Source organism: Stegostoma tigrinum, chromosome 14 (genome assembly GCF_030684315.1).
Source record: "Stegostoma tigrinum isolate sSteTig4 chromosome 14, sSteTig4.hap1, whole genome shotgun sequence".
NCBI classification, from domain to species: Eukaryota; Metazoa; Chordata; class Chondrichthyes; order Orectolobiformes; family Stegostomatidae; genus Stegostoma; species Stegostoma tigrinum.
The window spans coordinates 73736527-73758490 of record NC_081367.1 but is presented as its reverse complement, the minus strand read 5'-3'; the positions used below and the strand labels follow the sequence as shown (position 1 = coordinate 73758490).

The 21964-nt window shown below is 42.6% G+C and overlaps 1 protein-coding gene and 1 long non-coding RNA gene across 4 annotated transcripts in view; one reads left to right on the top strand and one right to left on the bottom strand.

Moving 5' to 3' along the window:
* The window catches only part of LOC125457866 (transcription factor Dp-2-like), a 208649-nt gene that overhangs the window by 169202 nt on the left and 17483 nt on the right, over positions 1-21964 (bottom strand). For all 3 annotated transcript variants that reach the window (XM_048542576.2, XM_048542575.2, XM_048542577.2), the window contains exon 2: positions 3363-3483. In XM_048542576.2, the coding sequence (XP_048398533.1) occupies positions 3363-3374 (12 nt within the window). In that variant the 5' untranslated portion in view covers positions 3375-3483. The remainder of the gene's footprint in view (positions 1-3362; positions 3484-21964) is intronic.
* On the top strand, positions 15194-21531 carry LOC125457867 (uncharacterized). Its single transcript, XR_007248685.2, has 3 exons — positions 15194-15376; positions 16463-16531; positions 21088-21531. It is a non-coding gene; the product is annotated as an uncharacterized LOC125457867 (long non-coding RNA).

Genomic DNA, 21964 nt, shown 5'->3' with positions numbered 1-21964 from the left:
CTGTATCCATTGTTCCAGATGTGGCCTCCTCTACATCAGGGAGACCAAGCACAGACTTGGTAACAGATTCACAGAGCATCAGTGCTCTGTACACTATAATCAACAACACCTTCCGGTTGCCAACCATTTTAACTCCCCCTCCCACGTCCTTGGCAACATGTCCATCCTGGGCCTCCTCCGTGACACAATGACGTTGCATGCAAACTGGAGGAGCAGCACCTCATATTCCGCCTCAGGAGCCTATGGCCTGATGGCCTAAACACTGAATTCACCTGTTTTAAAATCTCCCCAACCCAGCTTCGTCCCACGTCCAACCCCACCTTTCATCCCTGCCTCTGTGACGTGGCGCTACCAGTCCATCTTATTTCCCACCTATCTGCCTCACCCTTCCCATTGATCAATCCCCACTAACCCCTACCTGCACTCACCGATCACCATCCCATCTACTTTCGCCCAAGCCCCATCCCTCCTCTTTCTATTTATTCCCCAGCTCCCTTCACCCTCCTCAGTCCTGATGAAGGGTCCCGACATGAAACGTCGACTTTCCCGCTCCTCTATTGCTGGCTGGCCTGCTGTGTTCCTCCAGCTCCACACTGTATTGACTCGGACTCCAGCATCGGCAGTCCTTGCTACCTCCATGTTACCTGATTTGGAGCTTATTAGCTTTGAGGACAGATTGGACGAACTCAGCTTGTTTTCACTTGAACAACGGAGGCTAAGGGGCAATCTAATAGAAATTTACAAAAATATGAAAGGCGTGGACAGAATGGATAGTTGGAGTCTTTCTCCAAGGATAGAAGTGCGAATTACTAGGGGACATCCTTAGGTGTGAAGGGCAGGTTATTTTTACACAGAGGTGGTAAGTGCCTGGAATGTGCTGCCAGTGGAAGTGGTGGAGGCAGATAAATAACAACTTTTAGAACATGGAACATAGAACAATACAGCACAGAACAGGCCCTTCGGCCCTCAATGTTGCACCGACCTGTGAACTAATCTAAGCCCCTCCCCCTACACTATCCCATCATTATCCATATGCTTATCCAAGGACTGTTTAAATGCCCCTAATGTGGCTGAGTTAACTACATTGGCAGGCAGGGCGTTCCAAGCCCTTACCACTCTCTGAGTAAAGAACCTGCCTCTGACATCCGTCTTAAATTTATCACCCCTCAATTTGTAGCTATGCCCCCTCGTACAAGCTGAAGTCATCATCCTCTTAAGACACATGTTGACAGATACAATAATAGGCAGAGAATAGAGGGATATTGACTGTCTGGAGGAGAAAAAGTGTTTTAGTTAGGAAAGCATGATGTATTTGGACAGGCTTGGTGGCTCGAATGGCATGTTTTTGTGCTGTACTGTTCTTTGTTACTCCTCCTGTGTGGATTAAAGGTTTGTGAGGTGCTACCAAACAAATCGTGTTATTCTTAATATGTGTATAAATGAATGGATACACTACTCCAGTTAAAAATTAACTGAATAGTTTACTGGCACATCACTGTTGTCCAGCCAAAGACTGAGTATTATGGCAGCATGGGATTTTGCTTTTATGGTTTCCGATGGAGTGAAGTCTGGAGAGAAGGTGGAAATAGCTAAACTCTGGTGAGATCCTTCCCCTTGTGGCTGGGGCCCATAATCAGAGGCCAAAGCAGCTGAGGAATTCCCAGTCAAGTAGCTCACATTAGCACAAGCTTAGGGGCCTTGCTTTTCCCATGATGGTGCAAACTAAAGGCAGAGGGGAAAAATTTAAATTGAGATCATTAAGTAAAGAATTACCTATGCAAGTGAAACAAGAAAATAAACCGCTTGACTGTTATGCAGCAAAGTTAAGTGAATTCACACAATGAGCTCCCAGTCTGAAGTAAAACAATAACAGTTTGAGTAGCAGGAACGGTGGAAATTAAGAAAATGTATTAACAATAGTAATATTTTTTAGCAATTGGTCAGATCCCAATCCAGGAGTTATGTTACCTGCTTTCTATTGGGCAATATCACGTGACTGCAGAAGAGGTGGGATGGGAAGTGAATAACCAATTTAGAGGAGGCTAACCAATAAATGATCAGATAAATGAGGTTGTTGACATGTTTGCTAAGCTGGTACGTTGGTTTGCAGATATTTCATCACCATACCACGTAACATCATGAGTGCGCCTCTGATGAAGCGTTGTCGGTCTGTCCCACCCTTTATTTATGTGGGTCTGGTCTGATGTGGTATAGCATCCCAGAACTGTGCAAAGCCAAAGCAGAACACCTCCACCGCGTCTTTCAAGACAACAGCTATCCAAAAAGCATAGTCCACTACCAGACAACAATAGATAGGCACAGCACATTTTCATACACTCAGAAAAAAAAGGCCACCAATTCGACAGGGAAAACATAACCATCCCAGTACAAGTCAACCAGAGGCATGCACAAGATTTCCTTGAAGTCTGGTACTCAACTTGGAATTCCATCGGCAGAAATGTGGAAATAGACCCCCATATATCAACCACTACGAAGCAGAATCGGAAATGAGGCCAACCACCACATCAGACTGGATCCCCATAAATAACAAGCGGGACAGACCAACAACACTTCATTGGAAGCGCACTGATGATGTTACCTGGTATGGTGATGAAACGTCTGCAAACCAACCTGCCAGCTCGGTGAACAAACCAACAATCTCATTCACAACCCAAGTTACAAGTCTTCTCAAAAACCTTGATCTGATAAATAGTGCAAGGGTGAAAACTTAGTCCACATCTTTGTTTCTCTTACTAAGTTATTAAAATCTAGGCAAAGCACCATATTGGGGATTCTGCTATGACCAAGGGAAGTTTGGTTTAATGAGAGCTGTACGACATGGGTTAATAATGAAGCTGAACTGTTGCCCTCGCTAAACGTAAAAGGTTGAAAACTTAATTCAGAGGATTACGCTTTAACAAGTAATAGTTGTATAAAATTTTATGACACAACAGCAGAAACAAAAACTGAAAATACAAATCATTGGATGAGGAATTGCCTTGTGCAGAATAAAACAACAGAGAAAAAAAATTGAGATAATGGGAACTGCAGATGCTGGAGAATTCCAAGACAATAAAATGTGAGGCTGGATGAACACAGCAGGCCCAGCAGCATCTCAGGAGCACAAAAGCTGACGTTTCGGGCCTAGACCCTTCATCAGAGAGGGGGATGGGGAGAGGGAACTGGAAAAAATTTGACTGACGTAAAAGAAGTTTATCTGAAGAACATCTTAAATTCCTGGTCGTGCATCTTTTCATAAAACAATTAGTCCAAGGAGATAATTAAAAACATTTGCTCTTCAGCTATCCCCATATATTTAAATAAACAGGGGCCTGCTGCTTTACAGATTTGTCGTCACTTACATGTTTTGCCATTGTACCTGCACCAAATGAGGTGCTCTGGGTCCAAAGTTCTCCAAGACCCTAAGACGTAAATAAATGCGGCACCTCCAGCAGGCAGCTTCGTTTACAGCAACAGGGTGGCCTGTCGGAAACAAGGCTTTGCTTTAGTAATCAAACCAGCAACGCTACAAACATAGCTACAAAAATTGAAATGTAGATCAACCGTAATGCTAAAATGTACAGATCATTCTCAAACAATGAAAAATCTCACTAAAGATGTTTAAAACGGTAAATAAAGATTGAGGTTGAATCAATCATGCAAAATCGCAATGGCACCCTGTTGACTCAGGAATGGGTAACATTGAATTGACTGTGTTGAAAAGTTAAATATCTTGGAAAGAAGAAAAGTTAACCATGAAGGGCTCTGATGAAGGAACAGTAAATATTACAAAACAAAGTATTGCAGAATATCTTGTATCTCTGGCTGTAGGTGTGCTTTGCTGCACTCTGTGGATTATGCATTATGATCATAACTTCACTTTCACAACACTGTTCAAACATTGCAGTCCAATCAAGCAGCTAGTTTCTGCTTTCAAATGTTGCAGCCAAGGGTGATGGTCAAGAATGAAACAGCTATGTTGATCAGACATTTAATATTCAAATGCAAAATCTTTGTGTTGCAGCCTCCACACTGGCTGAAGAAATGATTTTGTGATTGATGCATACCATTAGATTCACCATGAAGTAAGACATCCCTTCACAAATGGAACTGATACCAGTCAAGAACTTGAAGGACAGCAATTAGATAAAATTATTGCTGTAGTTCCAACTTTAAATATTTTAACAACGTCTTCCATGAGATGTGGGTAACACCAGTAAGGCTGTTTAAGAGTCAACTATGTGCTTTGGGACTGAAATCACATGTAGGCCAGCTCAACTAAAGATGCAGATTTTGTTCCTTAAAAGAACATTAATGAACCAGATGGAGATTTACACAATCAATGGTAGTTTTACTGGTCACTTTTAAGGAAACTAGCTTTCTATTCTAAGATAATAAAATGTGAGGCTGGATGAACACAGCAGGCCAAGCAGCATCTCAGGAGCACAAAAGCTGACGTTTCGGGCCTAGACCCTTCATCAGGGTCTAGGCCCGAAACGTCAGCTTTTGTGCTCCTGAGATGCTGCTTGGCCTGCTGTGTTCATCCAGCCTCACATTTTATTATCTTGGAATTCTCCAGCATCTGCAGTTCCCATTATCTCTGATAGCTTTCTATTCTAGTTTTTTTTTAAAACAATATATCAATTCAATTTAATTTCTACAGGCTGAGATTTGAATCCCCATCACTAGAATATTAAACTGGTCCTCTGGATTACTAGTCCAGTGGAACTACCACTCCATTATTGTTGCAAAGTTGGGTGGAGTACTTGTAGATTGGGTAATAGGAAGTTAGATTTTGGTGTTTGTAAAATGCTGGACAGAGTGGGGGGTGGGTAAGAGCATTGCATGGCCCCTTGAAAAGATGATGGTTTTTTTCTTTTCCCCTGTGCTTAGAGATGTAAAATGGATGTCTGAGAGCAGCAGCTTGACAGTTTGCAAGTACATACAGAGCACCCGAATAGAAACATTTGTATCAAAAGGTCATATAGTAAGCAGGCCAAGTAGCAGTTTCATTTTGTTACAAAGACAACAGGTTTTGAATTTAGCCAATCAATTTGAACCAGGCACTTAGATACCAAAAACCAATTTCATTTAAATCTGATGGTTTTGACAACATAGGAAAAATCCTATTGTAAGAAATTTGGGGCAGCACGGTGGCTCAGTGGTTAGCTCTGCTGCCTCACAGTGCCAGGTTTGATTCTAGCCTTGGGCAAATGTCTACATGGAGTTTGCACATTCTCCCCATGTCTGCGTGGGAGGCAGGGCATTCCACGCCCTCACTACTCTCTGAGTAAAGAACCTACCTCTGACATCTCTCCTATATCTATCACCCCTCAATTTAAAGCTATACCCCCTCGTGCTAGCCATCACCATCCTAAGAAATAGGCTCTCACTGTTGATCCTATCTAACCCGCTGATCATCTTGTATGTCTCTATTCAGTCGCCTCTTAACCTTCTTCTCTCTGATGAAAAGACCCTCAAGTCCATCAGCCTTTCCTCATAAGGCCTTCACTCCAGACCAGGCAACATCCTGGCAAATGTGCTCTGCACCCTTTCCAATGCTGCCACATCCTTCCTATAATGCGGTGAATAGAAGTGTACGCAATACTCCAAGTGCGGCCGCACCAGAGTTTTGTACAGCTGCAACATGACCTCATGGCTCCGGAACTCAACCCCTCTACCAATAAAACCTAACACACCGTACGCCTTCTTAACAACCCTATCAACCTGGGTGGCAACTTTCAGGGATCATGGACACCGAGATCTCTCCGCTCATCCACACACCAAGAGTCTTACCATTAGCGCAGTGCTCTGTAACCCTGTTACTCCTTCCAAAGTGAATCACCACACACTTTTCCGCATGAAACTCCATTTGCCACCTCTCAGCGCAGCTCTGCAGCTTATCTCTGTCCCTCTGTCACCTGCCCCATCCTTCCGCACTATCCACAGCTCCACTGACTTTAGTGTCATCTGCAAATTTACTAACCCATCCTTCTACGCCCTCATCCAGGTCATTTATAAAAATGACAAACAGCAGTGGCCCCAAAACAGATCCTTTCGGTACATCGCTAGTAACTGAACTCCAGGAAGAACATTTCCCATCAACCACCATCCTCTGCCTTCTTCCAATCAGCCAATTTCTGATCAAAACCGCTAAATCACCCTCAATCCCATGACGCTGTATTTTGTGCAATAGCCTACTGTGGGGAACCTTATCAAACACTTTACTGAAATCCATATACACCACACCAACCACTTTACCCTCATCCAACTGTTTGGTCACCTTCTCAAAGTACTCAATAAAGTTTGTGAGGCATGTCCAACCCTTCACAAAACCGTGTTGACTATCCCTAATCAAATTATTCTTTTCTAGATGATTATAAATCCCATCCCTTATAATCCTTTCCAACACTTTACCCACAACTGAAGTAAGGCTCACTGGTCTGTAATTACCAGGGTAATTACCTCCCCTTCTTGAACAAGGAGACAACATTTGCTATCCTCCAGTTTTCTGGCACTATTCCTGTAGACAATGATGACATAAAGATCAAAGCCAAAGGCTCTGCAATCTCCTCCCTAGCTTCCCAGAGAATCCTAGGATAAATCCCATCTGGCCCAGGGGACTTATCTATTTTCACACTTTCCAGAATTGCTAACAACTCCTCCTTATGAACGTCAATCCCGCCTAGTCTAATAGCCTGTATCTCAGTATTTTCCTCGACAACACTGTCTTTTTCCTGTGTGAATACTGACGAAAAATATTCATTTAGCGCCTCTCCTATCTCTTCGGACTCCACGCACAACTTCTGACTACTGTCCTTGACTGGCTCTAATCTTACTCTAGTCATTTTTTTAATCGCGACATACCTATTGAAAGCTTCAGGGTTTTCCTTGATCCAACCTGCCAAAGACCACTTATGTCCCCTCCTGGTCCTTCATAGCTCTCTCTTTAGGTCCTTCCTGGCTAACTTGTAACCGTCAAGTGCCCTAACTGAGCCTTCATGCCTCATCTTTACATAAGCCTCCTTCTTCCTCTTGACAAGAGATTTAACTTCTTTAGTAAACCACGGTTTCCTCGCTCGACCACTTCCTTCCTGCCTGACAGGTACATACTTATCAAGGACACACATTAGCTGTTCCTTGAACAAGCTCCACATTTCAATTATGCCCAGCCCCTGCAGTTTCCTTCCCCATCCTATGCATCCTAAATCTTGCCTAATTGCCTTTCCCCCACCTATAACTCTTGCCCTGCGGTATATACCTATGCCTTTCTATCGCAAAAGTAAACTTTTCATGGTCACTATCACCAAAGTGCTCAGCTACCTCCAAATCTAACACCTAGCCTGGTTCATTACCCAGTACCAAATCCAATGTGACCTCGCCTCTTGTTTCCCTGTCTACATAATGTGTCAGGAAACCCTCCTGCACACATTGGACAAAAACTGACCCATCTAAAATACTCGAATTATAGCATTTCCAGTCACTATTTGGAAAGTTAAAGTCACCCATAACAACTACCCTGTTACTTTCGCTCCTATCCAGAATCATCTGAGCAATCCTTTCCTCTACATCTCTGGAACTTTTCGGAGGCCTATAGAAAACTCCCAACAGGGTGACCCCTCTTTTCTTGTTTCTAACCTCAACCCATACTACCTCAGTAGACGAGTCCTCATAAAACATCCTTTCTGCCACCGTAATACTGTCCTTGACTAACAATGCTACACCCCCCCACCCCCGCTGCTTTTACCACCTTCTCTGTTCTTACTGAAACATCTAAACCCCGGAACCTGCAACAACCATTCCTGTCCCTGCTCTATCCATGTCTCCTAAATGGCCACAACATCGAAGTCCCAGGTACCAAACCATGCTGCAAGTTCACTCTCCTTGTTCCGGATTCACATGGCTTCAAACCACCTTCCTGCCCGCCAGTACACTTCCACCTTGAAAGCTTATTCATGACCGCACTACTCTCAGCCTCCTGTACTCTGGAGATACAATCCGGGTTCCCATCCTCCTGCTGAATTAGTTTAAATCTTCATGAAGAGCATTAGCTGCCCCCCCCCCAACCCCGGGATATTGGTACCCCTCTGGTTCAGGTGTAGACCATCCCTTTTGTAGAGATCCCACCTACCCCAGAATGAGCCCCAATTATCCAGATATCTGAATCACTCCCTGCTGCACCATCCCTGTAGCCACATGTTCAACTGCTCTCTCTCCCTATTCCTCACCTCACTAGTACATGGCACGGGTAACAAATCTGAGATAACAACTCTGTTTGTTGTAGCTCTAAGCTTCCACCTTAGCTCCTTGAATTTCTGCCTCACATCCCCATCCCTTTTCCTACCGATGTCATTGGTGCCTATGTGGACGATGAAATGGGTCTGTTCCCCCTCCCCCTTAAGGATCCCAAAGACACAATCCGGCACCTGGGAGGCAACACACCAACCGCGAGTGTCTCTCGTTCCCACAGAACCTCCTATCTGACCCACTAACTATGGAGTCGCCAATGACTAATGCTCTCCTCCTCCCCGCCACTTCTCTTCTGAGCAACAGGGACAGACTCTGTGCCAGAGACCTGTATCCCATGGCTTACCCCCAGTAAGTCCCCCCCGCACAAACAGTATCCAGAACGGTATACGTGTTATCGAGGGGAACAGCCACAGGGGATGCCTGCACTGTCTTCCTGTTCGCTTTCCATCCCCTGACTGTAACCCATCTACTTTTTTTTCTATACCTGAGGTATGACTACCGCCCTGTAACTCCTCTCAATTACCCCCTCAGCCTCCCGAATGATCCGAAGTTCATCCAGCTCCAGCTCCCTAACGTGGTTTCTGAGGAGCTGACGTTGAGTGCACTTCCCACCAAGTAGCCTGTTTTCACAAAGTAGGGATTCAATGATTCTATGAAATTGATATGTCATCAATGGTATAAAAGAAGAGGGAAGTTGGGGAGAGCTAACTGCCATCTGCCAGAGTTAACAACTTGCAGGTCTCAACAGAGAATTTCTGGCTCTCTCAGTCTTCGAGAAGTTTTCGAGAAAGCACCATCTAAATCAAGGGCACCAACAGCACAGCTAGTTCGTATTCCTGACAGAAGAATCAATGGAGAAGGCGTTCCTGACAGAACATTCAACAGAGAAGGCACAGAACATTCCGGAAGACATGTGACCTGACTGCAATTTTGAGGGACTAAATTCTAATTTTATTTTGTTTTATATAAGTGGGACTTGTATTTATTGGAGCAGTATATCATTAAAATCTTGTTTTGTTTTGTTTGGGAATAGTCATTAGTTAGACGGGGTTTGTTAATAGTTTAATCAATTAGTTTACTATTCAGGTTCGAAAGCTCACCTGTTACTTACTGATTGTAAAATGAGTGTAAGGGGTTTATTTAACCACTGTGAGTTCCTGAAAGGCAGGTTACACCACTTTTCACATTCCTTTTACAGATTATAGGGCAAGGTGCTCCTCTTTGGGTGTTTCAGTTTTAGTTCTCAGACAGGAGTCCACTTCCACTTCATAACACTATCATCTCTCCTTTATATCCTTACATGTCTGTAAAAAAGTAAGTCTGTATTCCTCCTGGACTACTGCACCATACACCTCTTATAACAATGCTGATATTCGTTGTTTATTCAACTTTGCTCGCCTGACATTCAATATAAATGTGTGTCAAGTTATCACCAGACAGTCGTTCTACACTGACAATGCTGTATGACCATTTCATACTGAGTAACACATTCAGCGACAAATAAACAGAATCAGGACCCATATCGAATTAAAGATACACTGGCATTGGAGGCAGTCCAGAGAAGGTTCACTAAGCTGATCCAGCTATTGAGGGACTGAGTAGAATGGGCCTCTACTCATTGCAGCTTAGAAGAATGAGAGACAGCCTTATTGAAACACAGAAGATACTTAGGGGGCGTGACAGAATAAATGCAGGAAATTTATTTCCCTTTGTGAGACAGTCTGGGACCACAAGGCATAATCTCAGAGTAAGGGGTTATCCGTTTAGAGTAGAAATGTGTTTTTTTTCCCTCTGAGGGTCGTGAATCTGTAAAATTTTATACTGTAGATTCTTTCAAGTGTAGTAGTCTGTCCACTTTATGTTGGCGATATGGTCTTACTATAATTTTGGAATATTACGTGGAATTTTACTCTAATAATTATTCAGTGCTACCCCTTGTAGAATGGCCTTGTTCTGTCCCTTGATGTCACACATTGCAAGATGTAACAAATTAAAGCCACTGGACCTTGCAAAATTGGGCTAGTAGCTCCAGCTTTGTGGCTTTGTCTGAATTTCTGCGTTGTCATTTCTTTCAGAAGGCATGTAGTAAGTGGATAGGTAAATCAAAGAGGCATTAATTATAGTTTCAGAAAAGATTGCCCAGCATATAACTTCCACTAAGGTCACACTTTATACTACTACTTCTGAGTCAAATTTCTCATCCAATACTTCAATTCAATGTTGGTTTCAACTATCAGATTCTTTTCAAATCTTCTTTAAGTGGATGAATATCACAAATAATGAAACATTCTCTCTCTCGAACCAGCATCACTATCTAAGAATACAGGGTAGAGCCTTTTAGGACTGAGAAGAACAGAAACTTCTTCACCCAGAGAGTGGTGAGCCTGTGGAATTCTCTACCACAGGAAGTGGCTGAGGCCAAAATAGTTAAAGTTTTCAAGAAGGAATTAGAAATAGTTTTTAGCACTAAAGGGATCGAAGGGTAAGGAGGAGAAAGTTGGAACAGGGCACTGCGTTGAATGATCAGCCTTGATCATTTTGAATGGGAAAGCAGGTTGAAAGGGCCAAATGGCATCCTCGTGCTCCTGTTTTCTGTGCATCTCAAGTTTCATGTATCGAATGACATACAGGGAAGTTCTGACAATACATTAACTTCACAACATGTGAGGTATTAATTCCTACTTCAAATATGTCCAACATTTCACATTACTGTTCAATTCAAAAGAAAGTAAATGCATTACCAAAAGATGGGCTCACTGCCAAAATATCCATCCCAAAATTAGCAGTAAGCAGGTGGTAACATTACACCACAATGTGGACTCCGTCCATAGTCTTTTCTCCTTTAATATGAAGTGGAATTTGACCTCCAAGTTGTTAGTTTTGCACCCGAACAAAGTTTAAATTGCAAAGTCAACCAATTCAGAATAGTTTTAACTTCAGGCAGCACCTATTCAAAAAGTCAAAACAAATTCTGACTCTATATTTCTTACTGAAAAATACTCTGAACAAAATCCACTCACATAATTCCTTTTGGATCAGAGCAAAGAAAAATAAAATTAGTACACATTTCTGGTCAAGTAGATGCTTCCCCAACCTATAGTTATTATACAAGTTACCAAAGGAAGATTTTGTACCCCATTAAAGCAATATACACGACAACTGCCCATTTCTGAAGAAGGGTCTAGGCCCGAAACGTCAGCTTTCCTGTTCCTCTGATGCTGCTTGGCCTGCTGTGTTCAGCCAGCTCCACACTTCGTTATACAGGACAACTGATGTGTAACAATGAGCTACAACACAACACACTCATCCACTATGAACTCATACATTGCTTGACATTACCTCTCTATCTTTCAAATTCACATTCTTCCTTAAGACACTCCTTAAAACACATAAAAGAACAAAGAACAAAGAAAATTACAGCACAGGAACAGGCCCGTCGGCCCTCCAAGCCTGCGCCGATCAAGATCCTCTATCTAACCTGTCAATTACCCACCTCCCCCTCTCCCTATTTATTTCAGAAGCCTCTTCCCCTCCCCCATTTCTGATGAAGGGTCTAGGCCCAAAACGTCAGCTTTCCTGCTCCTAAGATGCTGCTTGGCCTGCTGTGTTCATCCAGCTCCATACCTTGTTATCTCGGATTCTCCAGCATGTGCAGTTCCTATTATCTCTAGGAATGGAGATTCATCTGTGAGGATGATTTAAGAAACAGTGGGCTGGATTTTAGAAGCCTCTGAGGACAGACTTTTCCTGGAGGAAAGGTTGGTCCAATGGCATGGGGTTGATCCACTGGTGTGCCATCTGGATGGGAGGAGGAAAGATGGCATGTAGCTCACTGACTCAGAGCCCAACTCAATCATTTGTGGCCAACTAAGTGATTCATCTGACCCTTCCTGAGTCTTCATCAGCTTTTCAGGAGGCTCACTGTTGCACAGGACGCACTTTTTGGACCCTCTAATATCCCTCAGCACTCAACAAATCCTCTTTGCCCTTGCCAGACTGGTGTAGATGCCACCAGAACCCAGTCACCTGGCTCTGTGGGCAAAGGCCCGTCAATGCACTCTCACCATGTGAGAGCAGTCTAAGCATCGGCCAACACATCCAGTGACAACTTTGGAGCTGCTGGACCTTGTGTTTGGCCAGAGGCTCTTGGGGTTGGGTGGCAGGCATCTTTAATACTCATGACAACTCCAATGGGAGGCACTCAGTTGACTGCTACCAACAACTTATGGCCCTCGGGTCCCAGTGACTATCAAAATTATGTTGTCTTTCCTTGCCCCTGCTTTGAGCCCCAGTAGGTATCCTTGTCACTTTCATAAAATTCAGCCCTTTGGCTGAGAAATCTAAAGATAGGTAGGGAAGATACAAAAATATGAAGTAAACAAGGGAAAGAATGTGAAACAGTAGGAGAGTAAGGTGCGGGATAATCGCTTAATACATTTGTGTGAAATTCTGTAGTCACTTTTTTTTATTGGAGGTATTAAGTTGCACACAACAGGAATTCTACACTAAACATTTCTACATGATAACTAAATGGAGAAATTTACTAGCCGATACCAGGAATCTCAATTTCAACATGCCAGGGCTGGAATGTCAGAAGGAAGGAAGAATTATAAAGTGTACAATACTAGAATGGAAATATTAGAACAGGATAGAATTGTAATACTAAAAGATTACTGAAGGATAGAGTAGGCCCCATAAGGAGCAAGCAGGGTAAGCTGCTTACTGAAGCAAAGGGGATGGCAGAGGTATGAAATTAATGTTTTGTTTCCATCTTTACCAAATTACAAAATAGTAACAATGGCTCAATTTTGTTGTTGAGTATCTGAACAGTAGTGATGGGTAAAGAGGTGCTATAAAGGTTGTTTGCATTCCAGGGAGGTAAGTCACCAGGCCCAGATGGGCTGCATCCTAGATTGCTGAGACAGGTAAGGGAGCAAATTGAGGAGTTATTGACGGAAATTTTCCAGGCCTCTCTGAATACAAGATTAGTCCGAGGGGACTGGTGGGTTGCAAATGTGATACCATTGTTTAAGAAAGGGGCAAAGGATAACCAGGAAACAGCAGACCTGTCAGCTTGCTATCAGTACAGGGAAAATTGATGGAGGCCAGAATATGGGATAAGGTAAATATACACAGAGAAAAAAACCACATTCGACAGGGCTCTGTCAAGGGCAGGTCATGTCTGACAAATTTAACAGAGCCCTTTGACAAGGTGACACAGGCAGTGGATGAGGGCACTGCTGTGCATGTTGCACATTTGGACTTTCAGAAAGCATGTCTTACAGGGTCACATGGCGGGTTGGTCAGCAAGTTAGAAATGCTTGGCACTGATGGGTCCCTGGCAGCATGGATTAGAATTTGGCTAAAAGATGGGAAACAGAGGGTAGGTATAGACGGGCATTTCTCAGATTGAAATGAGTTGAAAGTGGTGTTCCCCAGGGAACGGTGCAGGGACCTTTGCTTTTTCTGATTTATATAAACAATTTGGAGATGGGTATTGAGGGAAAAATGTCCACAATTGCAGATGATACGAAGCTGGGATTTGTGAGGATAATGCAGAACACCTTCAGAGGGACACTGGCATGCTGGTCAAATGGGCAGAGACCTGACAAATGAATTTCAATTCAGAGAAATGTGAGGTTGAAGAAGCAGGGAGAGACAATACGGGCTCAATGGTACAACTTTGAGGGGAGTACAGTCACAGAGGGATCTCAGGGTTCATATGCATGATTCTCTGAAGGTAGACTGGCCAGTTGGAACAGTAATTAAACCCAGTTTTGATGAAGGGTGTAAACCTGAAACACCAACTTTCCTGCTCCTCTGATGCTGCCTGAGCTGCTGCGTTCCTCCAGCTCCACACTGTGTTGAAACAGTAGTTGAGGCGACTTATAGGATTCTGGGGTTTATAAATCGAAGCAGAGAATGTAAAAGCAAGCAAGTGATGCTATACCTCCACAAATCATTGGTCAGACCACATTTGGAGTACTGTGTTCAGTTCTGGGCATCTTATTTAAGGAAAGATGTTAAAGCCCTGGACAGAGTGCAAAGAAAACTTACGAGAAGGATACCAGGAATGAGGGATTTTAGATACAAGGGAAAATGAGAGAAATTGGGCTTATTTCCTTAAGCGCAGAAGATTAACATGTGACCTTTTGAGGTGTTCAAAATTTTGACAGAGTGAAGAAGAATATTCTACTTCCAATAGTTGGAAGGTCAGTAACTCGGGGTCATAAGTTCAAGATTATATGCAAGAGAGCTAGAAGGGAGAGGAGGACAAACTTCTTTACACAGAGTTGTTCGGATTTGGAACGTGCTGTCTGGGAGAGTGGTGGAGGCAGATTCTGTACGAGGTTTCAAAACAGAGGTGGATATATATTTAAATAGTGATTAATTTCGAAAGCTACAAAGATAGGGTTGGCGAAGGGGACAAGCTGGGCAGCTCTTTTGGGAGCTGGTACAGACAATAATGGGTTGAGTGGCCTGTTTCTGTACTGTAAAGTTCTATGCCTCTATTGTAATCTGAAAGACTGAAACAAACAAACAAATCATCTGATGTTGCTCGGCCTGCTGTGTTCATCCTGCTCTATACCTTGTTATCTCAGATTCTCCAGCATCTGCAGTTCCCACTATCTCTGAACCAATTAATTGTCCACTCAGAAACATAAAACAGAACTTGGTGAGGGTTTGTCTCCAGCAGTGCATTTTTCCACATGTTGCAATGCCTACATTATCTTAAAATACAAGAAACTGCATGTGGATATCATGCCATTAACAAATCTAAGCGATTGTTTCAACCAATTTGTATAAACATTATCAAGTTTAGGTACATTCAGGGTTAATATCAATCTATAGGTTAAAAATAGATGGGGATGCTTTAATTAGAGTGTTATGCTTCAAGTTATATAGGGTATACCCTTCAGTCACATGCTATGATACAGTGGTTATATTAAGAGCACATCTCATAAAGGCAAACTGACTGTGCGACAGAAAGCAACGCAACACAGATTCAAAAGATACTGTAAAATAACGGATGGAACAATGGCTTCAAAACGATTTTAAAATTTATACCTTCTCTCTTGAGATGTGATAAGGTGGAGCAGATCAACGGGAACATGGGAACTGCAAGGTATGCTTTGACAGACTGCCAGCTTTGATTATCTCTATTTGTTTATAATGTCCAGTGCCATAAGATTAAGGCTTCCTAACCCTGACTCAGGTCAGGAGTGGGATGCATTACTTCCCACTTACCTGGATGAGTGCAACTCTAACAGCACTGAAAATGCCTGACACCATCTAGGACAAAGCAGGCAGGAAGAAGAGAGTGATGAGAATAGTGTAATTTTTCCCGATTTCAGCATACTCTGGGTAGCTCCTTCTCTCACTCCTTATGTAATTGTTATACTGTATCTGACCTCTATGCCACAGCCTTCTTTGTCTTAGTCAACTGTATTAATGTTTCTAAGATTAATTAAATTGGTTTGGGGCCAGGGCTGTGATGCTAGACTATAGGCCAAGCAATTTCCAGTCGTGACCTTTAAGGACGGTACAGTGGATCAGTAGTTAGCACTGCTGCCCCACATTATCAGGGACCTGGTTTTGATTCCAGGCTTGGGTGACTGTCTAAGTGCAGTTTGAACATTCTCCCCATGTCTGCGTGCATTTCCTCCGGGTGCTCTAGTTTCCTCCCATAGTCCGAAGATGTGCAGTTTAGGGTGGACTGGCCGTGCTAAATTGCCCATAATATCCAGGGATGTGCAGGTTAGTTGATTTAGCCGTGGAGTAAAACCATGGGTCTGGATGGGATGCTGTTTGAAGGGACAGTGCATACTCGATAGTTTCCATCTGCACTGTAGGGATTCTATAAGTCTGAATATCCTAAAGATTCTGACCTTTGAAAATTTAGCTCCTCATCTTTATTTAGTAATGTTCTCTACTTAATCATTCACTGTGGATCTTGTAAATCTGCATTGCTTAAAGAAAACCTTTGCAATAGTTTAAAGCGTGAATATTGCTCACAAAAAGAAGACATTTTGTCAAAGCTTCTTGTTTTTCATTTATCACAACAATTCCCAAGAAATATCTAAACTAAAGGGGAAACACCCTTTAAACGTGAGCAGGCTGCTAATGGTTGGCAGAGGCGTGGTCATCAACAATACACCAAATAATGATGACTGACGCTTAACTGCTGCGCTTTGTTTAAATTTTAAACCAGGCAGGTCGACTTTGACTGGCACAGCATTGTCTAAAGAAATAAACCGAAGAATGGTTGCCATTTATTTTGGTGAGTTGGAACAGGAGCTGTGTGTGGATTTTCTGAAACAAGCACAGAGAATTATGAAAAAACTCAGCAGGTCCAGCAGCATCTGTGGAAAGAGAAACACAGTTAACACTTCGACTCTAGCGTGACTCAGAGGAAGAGTTTCTTCAGCACTCTCTATGTTTGTTTCAGACTTCCAGCACACACATTTTGCTGTTATTCAATTCTGTACATCATCTGTCTGCGAAGAATAAGATCCTTTGCATTAAATACAAGTAGCTTCCAGTATAAATAAGTGCAATGTACTGTGAGACTGACCGGCAATCCGAAATTGGATGTCAGAGTAGTTCTTTGCCTTCTCAGGATAATGTAGCAAATGTCCAATTGCAGAGATACATCTCATGCTGGACACAGTGTTGTGAATTTTGAAAGTGTGGGCTGTTTGAGTACTGTCAGTTCCTTGTTTGTTGCAAACAGAAGAGAAATGGTGTTTGAAGGAATCACTAACATATGGATGACACAGCCTGCATATCTAATATCACACTGCCACTGAAATTCATATACCATGCTACTCGTGTATCTTTTTGGCATGATGGCAGCATCCTGTTAATGACGAACACCATTCATGTTGCTACTGCAAAGTAGCAGCATGAAACAGCTAGCTTCAACTGTTACACTAACCTGTGAGATAGCACACTATTATTTGATGTAGCTGGGCACTTTTCAGCACCAAACGGGATGGCCTTAGGCTTATTCATTCAACGTTAGAAGTGACTCTGCAACTCGACACATTTGATAAATAATCCTGGGTGCATGAAGAATTGTACTGACAACAAATTTATGGTAGTCACAACTCAAATTCATCTTATTAACTTTAAGGGCACAATTTTATTCTTTCAGCTGAAAACAGGGCAGAGCTATTTGAAATTGAACAGTGCAAGAAGACAGTTGGACACAGTTGATGCTAAGTTTATACAGTTCTATTGCAACTCCTGTTGATTACTGAGCCTGTGATTGGCATTCCCGTAGATCAAGAAGAAATGTGGTGTTTTAATGATTCTCCACCTCCTTCATTCCCAATACTAAAGCCCATGCTGTCAGATGGACAAAAACACAAAAAAGCAATGAATCATTTCTCTGAAACATATTAGGTCGAATCTCAAACATTAGGTCAAGCTTTGCAAATTCAAAACACGACAGTGCTAGACAGATTTGGGTTAAACACCTGAACTGTTTTGCTTCAGTCTCAGAGTATGAAAAAGAAATAAAATCAGAGACATATTGCTAAAACGGTGTGTAATGCACTTTCAAACGTAACAACAAATATCAGTGTTTTACTCAATACAGTATGTCGAACATGAGATGGAAACAATGCTCGTATTTTAGACCACTTTCCATCAAGCATTGTTTGATATTGAGTGCAGAGAGGACATTCATTCATTATGCTATGGTTCCCATTATGATGGATTATTAGCAAATAAAAAAGATTTGTTGCCACTGACCCGGAATATTCTATCTGGAGCAGACAGCGCCGAAATCACTGCTGTTCTCATAACCTCACAAGATGCTGACAGCAATAGGCAAGCACCACACATTTTTATGAACAGCACACTCTGTGTAACCAAGGAATATGAACTGTCTGACCTCACCATCTGCCATTATCTCTTCTGATTCAGAGAAAAAAAAATGAGCAGATGGTCAATGAAGCTGGAATATGAGACCAGGCCTTCTGCAGAAAGTGGGCTCAATTTACAAATCAATGATTCTAATGCAGACTTGCATTATTAGTTTGCATCAGTTGTCTTTAAATGTGGCACTCAGTGTGCAGAATGCAGTCCAACAAAAAGCCAATCAAAATTACTGGGTTGAAAATTCACAGAGGGTGGGTGACAGCAGCCTATCACTGAAGTACAATGACAAGAAAGGGAATCTACCAAAGAATAATGCTGCATCTTTCTCTAATGACCTCCTCCCGTTCCCCCCCATCAAAACCTAGTCACAGTTTGTAAACAGAAGGAAGTGGTACTATTGAAACTCTGATTACAAGCTTTCCCCTTAAAATACATTCAGCGCAGGCAGAATTGCAGCCAGCAATTAAAGTGACACCTCAATTTCATGTTTTACAAGATCAGACAGGAATTGGCCAGGACTGACGGAGTAATAAGGCAGTGCCATCACACATACTGTGCTTTGGATGGTGCAGCCTAGCATGTCACATTTACTGGCACCAGTGCCACAGATGGTGGATTCTCAGTTAGACTGGCACCTCAGGGGGGCACAAAAAACTGCTTCTCTTAAAGAAAAACTGAGTTTAAACAATTAGATTAAAAAGCAAGTTGGCTTGTGCCATTCTTGGAAGGAGCCCAATGACCAGTTCATGAGCACCTGGAGGTCTGGAAAAGGCGCCTGTAATTGTAAAGCTGGGTGGCGGGGGGAGATAATTTACGGTGCAGTGCATATAAATGAGGGGGGAGTGAAACAAGATAGAAATTTCACTTTATACTTTAGAGGTATTCAGCAATTTGACCCACAACTTTGGTACAATCTTTTTACTGACTGTTCAGTTGCCAAAATACAACAGCAAGGCTCTCATTCCTTGCACTTGTAAACCGGTGCATTAATCAATGTGTAACAAAAAGCAGTGTCTTTGCGACACTGCAAACTGCGACAAGTCACTATTGGCCGACATGTCGAAGCAAGTCTGGGGTTCAGAAGCCTGTTTCTTGCAAAGTTCCAGCTGAAGAAGTGCTGTCAGTTCAACCCCCACACCCCTGCATCTATGCACTTAGTATTTTGAAGAAATCTGATCATTTGAAGTGAAAGGGCAGGCCTCATCACAAAATAAACTACACAAATGCCAGAACTTTCAATTCAGATCAAGAGGCATTTACACAGACACATACAGAAGATGAGAATCATCATCATCACGGTCCTTCGCAGATGAGAATGATTCTCTTCCACTCTCAGGGCGAGTCCATAGGTGGCTGTACAGGCCGTTACACTTGGGGCAGGAGGTGTTTGCTGGAAGGGGTGGGTGGGGCATTAGTGTGGCAGCAAGCTCCTTAAGCTGTTCTTGCCTGGCTTCCTTCTGGCTTGACATCATCCCGGATGCTCCTCTTCCACTTTGGACGGTCTTGAGCCAGTGATTCCCGGTTGTCTGTGGGAATGCTGCGCTTTGCCAGTGAGGCCTTGAGAGGATCCTCTGTCCACCTGGGGCTCGCCTGCTGTTTCAAAGCTGGGATTAGAGCTCCTGCGTGGGGAGTGTCGTGTCGGTCACACAAATGACGTGCCTTGCTCATCGTAGTGGATCAGAGATAGTCAGTGTCTTGATGATGGGGATGTTGGCCTGGTCGAGGATATTGGTCTTGGTATGTCTTCACAGCGAATTCTCAAGATCTTGTGCAGGCAGACGGATAGAGGAATATGGACCACATGCAGGCAGATGGGATTCATTTAGAACAGCATCATGGCTGGCATTGACATAGTGAACTAAAGGGCTGTTCCTGTGCTCTACTGTTCTATGTTCCATTACCTTTCCTCGCAAGCTTCTGATGGCTAACCTGCCACCTGTTGCCATCACTCAAAGGGACTTTGCCTCAATCCCATCACTAAACAAAGCACAAACATATCAGCTTCCAATGATCTCAGTGCCGCTTTATTCACACCCTAAGAGTTTTTATTTCTTTACTCACAGCAAAGAGAAAAAAAAATTGGACTGTGCTCTCTTTCTCACATTCCACTGTAACAGTTGCTAGTGATTACAGAATGCACTTTCAGTTCGGTACTTCCCTTGACTGATTTACACAACTGGCTGCTTTCAAAGTAAACCTACATTCCCTACACTGGTGTAACCGATATAAAACAAAGCAGTATATGCTGCGCATGCAGGGAAAAGAATGCTTAAAGGAAAAGGAATTGATTCCTCTTTCACCATTACTCTACTTTTACAATAACACTCAGGAATTATGCTTTGGGTGTGTACACAGTTTGAAGAAAACAGCAAAGTAGAATTTGGGATTTTAGCAGAGTTATCTTTATTTGGGTCAGACAAACAATATTCAGCACAATAAATAAAACATCTTCTCGCCCCACAACTCTCATTTGAGCATTACTCCAGATAGATAGTAATATCTGACTTTATGTATTTGCGACTTGAAAAGTCACAGCATGCTGGAGGGCTGTTCAGGTTGCTCTAAATTGAAGCCTTCCCTTATCCAAGACTCTTTTCTGCAGGGATAGTGATTTCTTACTTTCGATTCTTTCCCAAATTTTAACTCTTTATCTTACTTTCTATCCATACAGTATTCATTTGGTCAGCTGGGCAAATTGCTGAGGTCCACATCCACGCCATGTAAAGCATGAAAATCCAAGATGTTTGTAATGTTCTTATTTATCTATTTAGAATACAATATATTAGATCAATAAATAGCCCACCGCGTGAACTAACTTGTTAGAAAATTGGGGACAGAGAGACTTGAACCAACGGACCAGATATTTCTCAGTTTAAGTGGTAAGAACTTCAATTCTGATGAAGAGTCCTATTAGGCTTGAAAACATTAACTCTGTTTCTCTTTCCACAGATGCTGCAGATCTGCCTAGTTTCTCCAGCACGTTCCACATATGTCCCAAACCCTTGTCACTGGAATCAACAGCCAATTTGATACCTTCTCATAACTGGGCATGGCTAAAACCAATGTTATTGTCAGAACAGTATTTGTGTATTCAAAAGCTCTTTGACACTCTTATGTTCATTCACTCTTGTGCCTTCTTCAACAATTCATTAAAGATACAGTGACACTGCTGAATTTCAGGACAAAGTTGATAAAATCCGTTCATGCCAACTTAATTCAAATGTTCATATTTTCTCCAGAGTATAGAAAAATCCAAATTAGCTCTTAATTTCACTTCTGAAGGTGCTACCTGGCCTTGAAACACACTGTGACCAAGTGAACTTTGCATGGTCAAATTCACTCTTTGCCAGATTTATAACCTTGGGTTAAAAATGGGCTTTTTGCAGCCCATCAAACAAGTCGTATAGATAACACAGTGTGGAGCTGGTGGAACACAGCGTGCCAGGCAGCATCAGAGGAACAAGAAAGCTGGCATTTTGGGTTGGGACCCTTTTTCAGATTTTTGAAGAGAGTCCAACCCGAAACATCAGCTTTCCTGCTCCTCTGATGCTGCCTGGCTTGCTGTGTTCCTCGAGCTCCACACTGTGCTATCTCAAACTCCAGCATTGTCAGTTCTTACTGTCTCTCAAGTCATGTAGATGTTGTTTCCATGTTTGGCTAAAACCAATCAAATTATTGACGCAAACAACAGTTACGTATTCCTTCAATGACTCTATTGGTAAATTGCTTGAATGTTACTGGTTGCTTTTCATGACAAACACTATGATTTTGCGTTGACAAACACCATCAGGAATTATAAAAGCCAATATTTCTTTGGCTGTATAAG